We start from the raw sequence: 11,787 nt of genomic DNA on the forward strand, positions 1-11,787 counted from the left end.
GTGTCACGGGATCTCTCGAGCGGGAGTTTGGAGCTTTGCTGGGCTGTGGGGACAGCGAAGGGACAGCGGGTGCTTTGGAGGCTGTGAGTGGGGGTCTTGGTGAGGTGAACTCTCGGGTAGCCCCTGGCCACAGCTCGTAGTTTGCGGGGGAGGGGGCTGCTGCTGACCTGCGAGACCCCACTGCACCCCGGCTTGTGCACCCAAAGGCAGGCACCCAGAGCAAACCCTGAGCCGTGTCACCATCCAAGAGCCCTGGGTGCAGGGGCTGGGGTGTCTGCAGGCAGGATCTGTCCCTGTCCCCCACCAGCAGCCATTGCACCGCCCTCTTCTGATAGGGAGCAAACCTTGTGCCTTATGGTGGCCAAACAGGCTCCTGAATAGAAGAAAAAAAAAAAAGAGGAAAGAGAAAAGAAAAAAGCTGTTTTCTGCAGGCGTGAGCGTGCACAGGCCTGTCCTGTTTCCAGGCCCCTTTTTGCAGAGGGGCCCCTCCACAGGGTGTTTGGGATTGCACACATGTGCAGTGGGACTCCCAGTTCTCTGCTGGAAGGGGGTCCCAGCAGCCCACACAGGGACGTACCCCAGATCTCTCTCCAGCCACCCCAAGCTGCTCAGCCCTTTGCACAGCACTTTGAGATGCTGCTACCACCCAAACGGGTGAGCTCCTGGGCTGCCCGGGGGTCCCCTGCCTACGCCAACGAGGTGTTTTGGGGATTTTCAGGTGACGATGTCCTACGTGAGCTCTGCTTTGCGGGCGGCCGCCCCCCGCTGCCTTCCAGCCCCCTGGAGAAGCCCCCGGCCCTTCAGCAGTGCAACGGGTCCCACAGCGAAGAAGAGTGTGCCGTACCAGAAGACACTGAAGGAGGAAGGCTCCGGGAGCAGGGAGCCCAGCCGGCCCCCACCGTCCTCAGCCGAGGTGGTGGTGGTTGGTGGGGGTAGCCTGGGCTGTCAGACCACCTACCACTTGGCCAAGCAGGGTGTCACCAGCGTTGTGCTGCTGGAGAGGGACCGCCTGACCTCGGGCACCACCTGGCACACGGCCGGTGAGGTGGTGGGCACCGCGTGGGTGCTCCCTGGGGTGCGGGTGGTGGGTGCAGATACACCCATGGCTTGGGATGTGATGTGTGTGGAGCAGATCCATTGTGCAGGCTGGCTCTGGATGTGTCAGAGAGTTTTGGCTTTAAATGTTGATAATTTCAGCGTTTCTATTTTTCCTTTTGGCACAACTTTTTGTTAAGAAAATATCCCCCAAATTTTCTAATTTTTTTAAGGCTTTATATGGCCACAGGAAAAAGAAACAGTTTATTTCCACTCTTTTTAAATAATTCTTTATGCCAATTTTCTTTGGCAGGGAGGCAGGAGCCTTATTCAATAAGTTTTTTTGGTTTTTGTCTCTTTTGAGGTCATCTACTCCATAAACCCCTTTGTTCCCATTCATTTAATGCCCCAAAAATAGAAATTGATGCTTTGTAGGGTTCCCACATCACCACGAGATGGAGCAAGAGCCCCCACAGGGTGACACCCCCCACATGTGGGACACCGGGGACCCCTCTGCATCCCACGTGGGATGATGGAGGGGTGACAAAGCCCTGTGTGTCCCCTTCCCAGGTCTGCTGTGGCAGCTGCGTCCCAGCGATGTGGAAGTGGAGCTACTGGCACACACGAGGGACGTGGTCAGCCGGGATCTGCCGATGGAGACGGGGCTGCACACAGGCTGGGTGGAGAATGGAGGGCTCTTCATCGCCTCCAACAAGCAGCGTCTTGACGAGTACAGGAGGCTCATGTCGGTAGGAGAAGTCCCTCGGTGTCCCCTGACCCTGGCCTGGTGGACTCCCAGGGCAGTGGAGCCCCCAGGTCTCCAAATCACAGAATCACATGGAATCACAGAACGGTGGGGTTTAGAAGGGACCTCTGGAGATGATCTAGTCCAACCCCCCTGCCAAAGCAGGTTCATCTAGAGCTGATTGCACAGGATCACATTCAGGTGGGTTTGGAATCTCTCCAGAAGAGACTCCACAACCTCTCTGGGCAGCCTGTCCCAGGGCTCTGGCGCCCTCACAGTAAAGAAGTTCTTCATCTTCAGATAGAACTTCCTGTGTCCCAGTTTGTGCCCATTGCCCCTTGTCCTGGAACTGGGCACCACTGAAAAGTTTGGCCTCATCTGCTTGACACCCGCACATTAGGTATTGATCAGCATTGATGAGATCCCCTCTCAGTCTGCTCTTCTCCAGGATGAACAGACTCAGGTCTCTCAGCATTTCCTCATCAAAGAGGTGCTCCTGTCCCCTCATCATCTTGGTAGCCCTCCACAAAATGGCCCATCCCTCCCTGCCTTTCCACCCAGAGACCTGTGAGTGTCCTGGGTTACGCTTCCATAAGGCTGCTGAAATCAGGCAAAATTAAATCCAGCCATGGATTTTTGCCCTTTCATGTAGTGGTAGCTGCACAGGTGACTTGCATGGGAATAGGGGACCATATTCCCTGAAATCTGTGCAGACCACCCCACTCCGCGCTGGATTTAGGCCTTGCCTTGGGGCAGCAGTTGCCTCGTCTGGGAGATAAACACATCCTGAGGGTCTCTTCCTCCTCCAGCAGCAAGTGATGAGCAAAGCTTTTGTTGCCTGCTTGAGCTCCTGGTTTTCTTGTCCGGTTGGCAGCTGGGGAAGGTGTACGGTGTGGAGTCCTATGTCCTGACCCCGTCACAGACCAAGGACCTGTACCCACTGATGAACATTGACGACCTCTACGGCACACTGTATGTCCCCAAGGATGGCACCATGGATCCAGCTGGGACCTGCTCGACTCTTGCCAGAGCAGCAACTGCCAGGGGCGCTACGGTAGTTCCTAATTAGAAATAAGTAATTAATGCCTGTTGACCCTGGGAGGAGAAACCATCCTTTGTATCCTCCAGCTCCTTTCCCACCAGGGCAGAGCTACTCCTGCAACATCAGATCTTTGCGCAAGAAAAGTGTTGACCTATTCCACTTTGACAGCTGCCTGGGTCACAGCAACAAAGCTGACAGGAACCATGAGGTCTGGGGAAAATATAGGATGAAAAAAAAGACCTTTAGGAGCAAAGCGAGGCAGCACCCAAGGCAGGTTCCTTGGGAGAGTGGAGGTTTTAGGGTCAAGTAACAAAATCCATTCCTCGAGGCAGGGACTACCAGCCCATCCTTGGTGCGCAGAGCTGCGCCTTAAGCCTGCAGTTCAGGAGAGGCACGTTAGTACCAGCAGGAGCACTAATAGCTGTTGGGAGATGGAGATGACCAGTGCCAGACTGCTGTTTAGATTCACCTTTCCCAGATTTGGGGGGGTAGATGTTGAGCCAGATTGTCCCACTGTCCCTGTGCCCCTGCTGTGACTCTGCTGCTCTTCCTCTGCCACCAGATCATAGAGAACTGCCCAGTCACTGGCATCCAGGTCAGAGCTGATGATTTTGGGGTGAAGAGGGTGTATGCAGTGGAGACAGCCCATGGGACAATCCAGACCCCCTGCGTGGTGAATTGTGCAGGTACGGGGAAGGGAGGTGGGGAAGCGGGGCTGGGGGTGGCTTTACATCCCATGAGCTGGAGGGTCTGCATCAGTCCTTGTTCCCCCATCTGGCTGTCACCCACAGACCCCAGCAGCTCTCTGTCAGGGTGTGGAGGATGGAGAGGTGCTCAGCACGGAACTGTTCTCTCCGCAGGTGTGTGGGCACGAGCCCTGGGCCAGCTGGCTGGCGTGCATGTGCCGCTGGTGGGGATGCATCACGCCTACGTGGTGACCGAGCGCATCGAGGGCATTCAGGTCAGTCCTACACATCTGCAGCTCTGCTCCTCTGCTCTTGAGGGCTGGCTTCTGCTCCCCTGCACATGGCAGAGTGAGATGGGACAGGAGAAGGGGTGATGGTTTTACAGTAAAAGAGGGGAGATTTGGATTAGATATAACGAAGAAATTTTTTACAATGAGGGTCATGAGACACTGGCCCAGGTTTCCCAGAGAGGTGGTAGAAGCCCCATCCCTGGAAACATTCAAGGTCAGATTGGATGGGGCTCTGAGCAACCTGATCTGGTTGGAGAAAGCCCCCTGTCACTGCAGGGGGCTTGGACTAGATGGCCTTGAAAGGTCCCTTCTGACCCAAACCATTCTGTGATTCTGTGATCCCTGGAGCCACCGCTGCTCCCATCCTGAGCAGCTCACCCAGACCCCCAGCTCATCCCTCTCAGCCTTGCCGGGGCACAGCCAGGGTGATTTCGGGGTCTCCCCATGGTTCTCAGCTCCCTCTCACCTGTCTGCTCCCTCTCCCCATTTTTCAGAACATGCCGAATGTTCGCGATCATGATGCCTCGGTGTATCTCCGTCTCCAAGGCGATGCCCTTTCCGTGGGTGGATATGAGTCAAACCCCATCTTCTGGGAGGAGGTGAGCAGTGCCAAGAGGTTTTCCAGGGGAAAGAGGCATGTTTCCAGGAAACCCACTTTGGAGGGGTGTGAGTGCCTCTGCCCCCGACTCCTGCGGGTACCAACCTCCACACAGCTGGTGGGGAAAGAACTGGACAGTGTCTTCTCTTTGGGTCTATCCATGGTGTAGATACGAGATGTGGAGGCAACAGGAATGAGAAACCTGCTCCATCATCCCTTCTTTATCCAGGTGCAGGTGTCTTAATTTGGGCTCTGCCAAAGAGCAGGTCTCTCTCTTGGTCTCCCCAGACTTTTGGCTTGGCTGGGCCATTCGTGAAAACCCAAAGAAACCAGAGTCTGCAAAGCAGCCTCTATTTTCTGTGATCTCCAAGTTCTTACACCATCAGCTGTACTCTATTTTGGGTCCTGATTCCTGTTTCTCACCTTCAGGTGTCTGAAAAATTTGCTTTTGGCCTCTTTGATCTGGACTGGGATGTTTTCATGCAACACATTGAAGGTGCCATCAACAGAGTGCCAGTGCTGGAGAAAACAGGCATTAAATCCACGGTCTGCGGGCCAGGTAATGGGGCTGTGGTAGAACCATGGCAGCTGCATTCCTCCAAGGATCTTGCTGGTGATAAAGGGAAACTTCATATCCTGGGGTGAAGAAAAACTCTCTGAATGCAGCGAAAGTACCTGTAGTCTGGGTGCAATGGTGTCATCTTCCAAGGGGTGGCATCCCAGGCTTAGCCTAGGTGGAGAAATAGCTGGGGAGCTTGTTGCCTTGGTCCAGACTGGGGGTGGCTAGCACAGATTCACAGCCCGTGTTGTGGCCACTGGACTGGGGAATTAAGGGGCAGATTTTTTTCAAGCAGTGGCCATTGTTTTTCCAAGTGTTATGTTATATTATTATTATTTTTACTACTTGCTTCTGGGCTGGTGACATTCGATTTATCCAGATTTACATTCCAGGCTGTCTGGTGTGGAGTTAAAGGCCATTGCATTGCTGCAGGATGGTCCAGGCAACAGCTGGAGGTGATGCCAGCCATCGAACCCCAGCTCTGTGCACTTGATTTGGCTTTGAAATCTACTGTATGTTTAAAAAAAAATAAATTAAAATCCTTTTTTGCTGAAGCACTTAAAGGGAAACCCTCGAGGCTGTTGGGGAGGAAGCAGTGCTGCTGTACAAGAGGAAAGTAGGGCACATCTCCTGCCCCGCAGCAGATAAAACATGACAGGTACAAGGTGGAGACCTTGGCCCTGGGTACGGCGGGTTTGATTAAACTGTGGTGTGAGCAGAGCTGGTGGCCTCCGGTGGGGACCTCACTTCTTATAGATGTATGTCTAGTATCTGTCGTACAGGAATGTTATTTCCAAAGGGTCATCTCTCCTTCTTTTCTACTTTTTGATTTAAACCAGCAGCTGGTTTGCTTGTGACAGCTGAGTCACGCTGGGCTGAAGCAAATAGCAAACGCTTGTCCTTTCTGCTCTGCGGTAGATATTTCACCACCAGAGCAGCTACCATGCTATGCTCCAGCATGGGGGACAAAAGCAGAGTGATTTGGGGTTTAAGCTGTTTGTGCTCCAACTGCTGGTCCAGCCCTGTGGACAAATGGGCTGCGGTCCCGTGTGAGCACTCAACGCCCATCCCAGTCAGGCATGCACCATGGGTGAAGGGGAGATGCTTTGGGTGTTGCTCCGTTAACTCAGTGAATTTGGTGTATTGCTACACCAAATATTGGTGTTGCAATGCATCAATTGGTGTTCCTCCAAGGATCACCACACCAATTGGGGATATTGGCATGAAATATTCTTCTGACTTTCCTCTAGCCTTCTCCTGAGCACAGAGATTGTGGGAAACAAGCTGGGCATTGCTGGAGGGGGGAAAGACCAAACTGAACCTTGTCTCTCTTCTCTCCTTCCACGTGGACGGATGAACCACCATAAAAGCAGGAGGAGGATTGCACACCTCTGTCAGGGTGGTTTGTGCTGTCCTCCCTAGTGAGGATTTGCCCAGGGACCATGGTTGATGGCTCTGTGAGGAGCTGGAGCTGGCAGAATGAGACATCATTAGCACAGCAGCCTTGGGCAACATCAGCAGCAATCCCTCAGCTGAATAAAGGAGCTTAAATACATGAAATTTCCCAGTGGAAATCGATGAAGGTGAAATATAGTCATCAAAATGAAATATGGCCCAGATGTTGAAAAGGCAACAAACAGGTCGGTGCAGCCCCTTTGACTGGGGGATTGGGAGAAAGAAAGAGGCTGCTCCAGCCACCACAGCACCTTGTGCACTGTCTGGTTGGGGATTCACTCTGCTTCACAGATCTTCAGTCTAATCCCTAGTGCTGAGGTCCTTCTCTCACAGCCTTTGCCACCACTAGTGCCATGTGCATATATATATACATATATATATGTGTGTGTGTGTGTGTGTGCATGCATACTCATGCAAGCCTCAGAAGCCAATATATGTAGACATACGTATGTATATATGCATCAGGAGCCTGCACAAGACCCCTGTGTGATGCTGGGCATCCCAGCACCAGGGCAGCCTTCCCTTTGGCCTCTGCTGCCTGGGTGCTGTTGGAGACGTGCAGGTGGGGGATGCCCGAGCTGAGATGGTGGGAAATGCTTGATGTTGGTCCAACTCTAACCCCATCAAACTCTTGGGGAGCAGGACGAGGCCAGCAGAGGAAGCTGTAGGAACTCTCCTCCTGAAGTGTGTGATATGCCCCCAAAACATCTGCCCTGGCCTTGCTGGCACATCCTTCTCTCTGTCTTGCAGAGTCATTCACAGCCGACCACAAGCCACTCATGGGGGAAGCCCCAGAGGTCCGAGGCTTCTTCCTTGGCTGTGGCTTCAACAGTGCCGGTAAGAGAGACCTGAAGGGATCACACCTCAGGCATCCCAGTGCAGGCATCGCACCCCAGGCAGAGCCTGGTATCCACAGCCACGCTTGGCCTCCTGGCCTCATCTGGGTCCTCCCTCTTCCCCCAGGGATGATGCTGGGAGGTGGCTGTGGGAGGGAGCTGGCTCACTGGATCATCCACGGGCGGCCGGAGAAGGACATGTACGGCTATGACATCAGGCAAGTCACACCAGCTGTCCCAGGACCCCACAGGCTCCTTCGCTGGTACCCCTGGTCCTTGGGTGGTCCATGGAGACGGGATTCAAGGCCAGGCTGGACGCTGGCATCAGGAGTGGTTGTCTGGGCAGCGTCTGTGCCACAGCCTGTGTCCCTCCGAGGAGCTGGAATCAATTACGCTGAATGACTTTAATGAATTTACACGTGGGGTTTATCTCATTTGCTTCATCCCACTTCTACACAAACCACTTCCATCAGACACGAGGAGATGGCAGTGATGGGAAAGGACAGGATAATTACATTTGGGTTTTTTTGCTGTTCAATTAGTGCCGTGCCTAATCCTCTAAGTTAATAATCAGGGTGATGATTTCAACAGGAGGAAGATTAGCTTTCCCCTGTCTCTGCAGCATGACATGGGCCAGGGGTTTTGACTGTGCAGATGTTGGCTCTGTAATTGCTTTTGCTCAATTATATTTGATTGGATCTGGGCTTTCTTATAGGGCTGCTGGTGACAGCAACCATCTTGACAGGGACAAAGCACAGCCATCGTGGGGCTGACCTGTGCTGTGGGACCCCAGCCCCACTCAGAGAGCGGCCGGGGGTTTTCCAGCTTTTGCATCTGTGTTAGCTGAGCATCCCCTGTGTCCCATCTGCCCCATCATCAAGCTGATGTCAGTCCCGGTTTTTTTTTTCTTGTGGTGACAATTACTGAGCTCCTCTTTAAATAACTCCCTTTTTTGCACATTTAAATATTTATCCTCTCAAAACACTTGCTTGTAAATATTTCATCTGGCAGCTGTTGCTCCTTTTGCCACTGTCAAATATTCAGCACATTGGTGAAGGGGTTGGGGCTAACAGGGCAGCCGGTAGGGCTGGTGACATGCCATGTGTCACCTGCTGCCTGTCCCATGCTGGCAGAAGAGGCAGCTGCACTCCCAGTGAGCCCATGGCTGCTTTGGGGGTGAATTGCTTGACCCTGGTGTTCTGCCTCTCCTCCGCACCCAGGCAGTGGGGAGGGAAGCTGAAAGTATTGTTTTAAAAACCTTATAAATGAAATTTTTGTCTTGCTTTCACCTGCTGCCTGCCTCCTTTTCTCCAGCCCTGGGAAAGGTGCCACCAGCACCCAGGGCTGCTGTCCCTGAGTTATAGTCTCTGGTAATAACAACCTGAGTGTGTGCTGAGCTGGCACATTCCTTCAAGGAGCTTTTGTGTTTGAAGGATGAAAATATGTCAAACAAATTTAAAATGCTTTGGGTTTTATTTCTATTTCAACCTAAGGAGAATTGGATGAAAAATGTAAGGAATGTCCAGGGCTTTTCCCTGTCAGGGCTGCATTTAAACCTGGGCTGTGTGGTGCTCTGAGGCCGGCCCCATGCTGAAATGGGGCAGAATTAACCTCCGTTCTTCTCATTTTTCATGTTTTTTTCCATCCCAATATGGCTGTATTCTGCTCCCAGTTGCTTTGAGGTAGATGTACCTGGAGCTGGGTGGGGGCTGTGGTGAGCACCCGGCTCCAATGGGCAGCGTGTGGTGTGGCCAGCACTAACTCCCACTCAGTTCCTCTGCTCTCCTACCCATGAAATGGGTGCAGGAATAGCAATTTTACACAACAGCAGCTGCTTCCACATCTGGGTCTGGCCAAGAGGGCCATGCCCAGGGGAAGAGGCACCTCTTGAGCTGGTGGGCTCATCCGGACACTGCAACTCCCTGCCTTCCAGGAGGTTTCACCACTCCCTCACCAACAACAACCGCTGGATCCGAGAGCGGAGCCACGAGTCCTATGCCAAGAACTACTCCGTTGTCTTCCCCCACGATGAGCCGCTGGCAGGACGTAACATGAGGAAGGACCCTCTGCATGAGGTGAGGATGTGCACCCTGACCCGGGCTGCTGTGCGAGGAGCAGTCTTAGAATCACAGGATGGTTTGTTTGGGTTGGAAAGGACCTTAAGCAGAATCATAGAATGGTTTGGGTTTGCAGGGACCTTAAAATTCATCCAGTTCCAATGCCCCTGCCATGAGCAGGGACACTTTGCACTAAACCAGGCTGCTCAAAGCCTCATCCAACCTGGCCTTGAAAGGGTGATGGGAGACCCTGGCAGCATCCTTGCAGCAAAAAAGAGGTGACAAGGAGTGACTGCAGCTACATCGCTTCCCCAAGCAGCGTGCTGCATCCGTGCTCCCATCCATCCCTGCCAAATCCCAAAGTTCACTGGGTGCACGCTGTGAGGGTGCTGGGGCCATGGGTAGTTTAATGGTAGAGATACCAAGCATTCTGATAATACTTAACGTAGCAGATATGGCTTAAGAGCACTGTGATGGTCACTGGGCAAGGGAAGAGTGGAGAGAAGGACTCCACGGAGGTGGTTTTGCCCAAATCCTCGAAGTCCCTGCTGGATTTGCTCCCTGTAGCTGCCAGCCAGGGCTCTTCCCTGCTCCCACCTTCTCCAGCTGCTTCCTTGCACAGATCTCCAGAGGTGAACTCTTTGGAGATCATAGAACGATGGAATAATTTGGTTAGAAAAGACCTTTGAGATCATTGAGTCCAAATGTAGCTGTCCACTACTAAATCATATCTCTGAGCACCTCATCTACCCATCTTTTAAATACCTCCAGGGATGGGGACTCCACCACCTCCCTCAGCAGCCCATTCCATTGCCTGAGAACCCTTTCCATGAAGAAATTTTTCCTGACATCCAATCTATACTTCCCTTGGCACAACTTGAAGCCATTTCCTCTTGCTGAAAGCCCAGTTTCCAGTGGTTCGCTGCATCAGCAGCATGGCGGCAACAGCAGCTCAGAGCCCCCCAAATCACCCACCACTCCCAAGCTGCTCAGGTTGACCTGAGGTCTCATCCCACCAACCCAAGTCCCAGCAAGAGGCAGCCACATTTCCAAACGCATTTCTGCCTCTCTCTAATTCATATCACTCCATTCCTCTTCCAATGGAGAGCGGGGGCTCAAGCAGTAAAACAGACATCCCTCCCTGCCGGCCCCCGGTGTTTAGTTGACAGCTCAGTTGTTTTCTGTCACCGAAGGTACAATTCATTTTTTAATAGCCTGTCTAATAAGCGATGCCCATTTGACTGACAGCCTGGTATTTATACATGCAGCTCCAGAACTTGCACTGTGTTTTATAAATAGGCACTGAATCATTTCTGAAATGTGCAACAAAATCTATTCTTTTCCGAACAGAGGCACTAAACAAAAATATCTTAATGGATCCCTAATTAATTGCATGCAGGGTGAGATTTTCCTGAGAGCACAGAGGGGGAATGAGAAGGTTGCTGTATAAATTTTAAATGTTGTTATATAATTACTTTTTTAAACATCGGGGGGAATCTTGCTCTCTGGATGTAGCTTCTCTGGGTCAGTAATTCCTGTACCATAGCACAAGCTTTGGTGGGGTGCGGTGGTGAGTTGACCCTGGCTAGACACCAGGTACCCACCAAAGCCACTCAATGGAACTAGATGATCTTTAAGGTCCCTTCCAACCTATTACCATTCCATGATTCTGTAACAACTCCCCTCCTCAACTGGACAGGAACCTGCTCCAGCGCGGGCTTCCCACGGGGTCACAGCCTCCTTTGGGCATTCACCTGCTCCAGTGTGGGTTTGTTCATGGGCCGCAGGTGAACATCTGCTCCACCATGGACCTCCATGGGCTACAGGGACAGCCTGCCTCACCATGGTCTTCATCACGGGCTGGAGGGGAATTTCTGCTCTGGTGCCTAGAGTACCTCCTTCCCCTTCTTCTTCTCTGACCTTAATGTCTTCAGAGTTGTTTCTCTCACATGTTCTTACTCCTCTCTCTGGCTACAGCCACTGTTGCACACCAATTTTTTCCCCTTTTTAGATATGTTATCCCAGAGGCTCTACCACCATTGCTGATGGGCTCAGCTTGGCGTTGGCTCTATCTTGGAGCTGCTGACATTGGCTCTGTTGGACATAGGAGAACCTTCTGGCAACTTTTCACTAAAGCCACCCCTGTAGCCCTCTGGCTACCAAAGTCTTGCCACCCAAACCCAACAGAGGTGCACAGCTGGGCTGCCAGGCTCCTGCCCGATAAATTGCTGCTGGAGCAAAGACCTTTCCTGGGGGAACAGAATATCAGCCAGTTTGCAGGCAGCTGAGGTTTGCTGCTGTTTTAAAGGACAAACCACAGAGCTGATTTTGGCTGCTGATAGCCAAAGCCAATGGGTCACAAGTTAGGTCTTGAGAATGCACTCAAGGAGGGCACTCTGGGTGCTGCTCAAAAAGCAGAAAAATTGGTGTTTTTTTAACCTTTTGTTCCCATTTCTCTGTCTTTGCTTGTGTAGGAGCTGCTGA

The 11,787-nt window shown here is 52.3% G+C and overlaps 1 protein-coding gene across 1 annotated transcript in view; it reads left to right on the top strand.

Annotated features, from left to right (window-relative positions):
* Positions 1-724: 724 nt before the first annotated feature.
* SARDH (sarcosine dehydrogenase) overlaps positions 725-11,787 on the top strand; it is a gene marked incomplete at its 3' end in the record, with an annotated part of 21,073 nt that continues 10,010 nt past the window's right edge. Inside the window, exons 1-11 of the mRNA XM_010167086.2 lie at positions 725-1,040; positions 1,606-1,784; positions 2,655-2,834; positions 3,385-3,508; positions 3,683-3,783; positions 4,293-4,397; positions 4,826-4,955; positions 7,161-7,247; positions 7,374-7,464; positions 9,180-9,321; positions 11,778-11,787. The exon at positions 11,778-11,787 is cut by the window's right edge and continues 74 nt beyond it. Coding sequence (XP_010165388.2) covers positions 725-1,040; positions 1,606-1,784; positions 2,655-2,834; positions 3,385-3,508; positions 3,683-3,783; positions 4,293-4,397; positions 4,826-4,955; positions 7,161-7,247; positions 7,374-7,464; positions 9,180-9,321; positions 11,778-11,787 — 1,465 coding nt within the window. The remainder of the gene's footprint in view (positions 1,041-1,605; positions 1,785-2,654; positions 2,835-3,384; positions 3,509-3,682; positions 3,784-4,292; positions 4,398-4,825; positions 4,956-7,160; positions 7,248-7,373; positions 7,465-9,179; positions 9,322-11,777) is intronic.

This window comes from Antrostomus carolinensis, unplaced genomic scaffold (assembly GCF_000700745.2).
Source record: "Antrostomus carolinensis isolate BGI_N321 unplaced genomic scaffold, ASM70074v2 scaffold6164, whole genome shotgun sequence".
Classification (NCBI taxonomy): domain Eukaryota; kingdom Metazoa; phylum Chordata; class Aves; order Caprimulgiformes; family Caprimulgidae; genus Antrostomus; species Antrostomus carolinensis.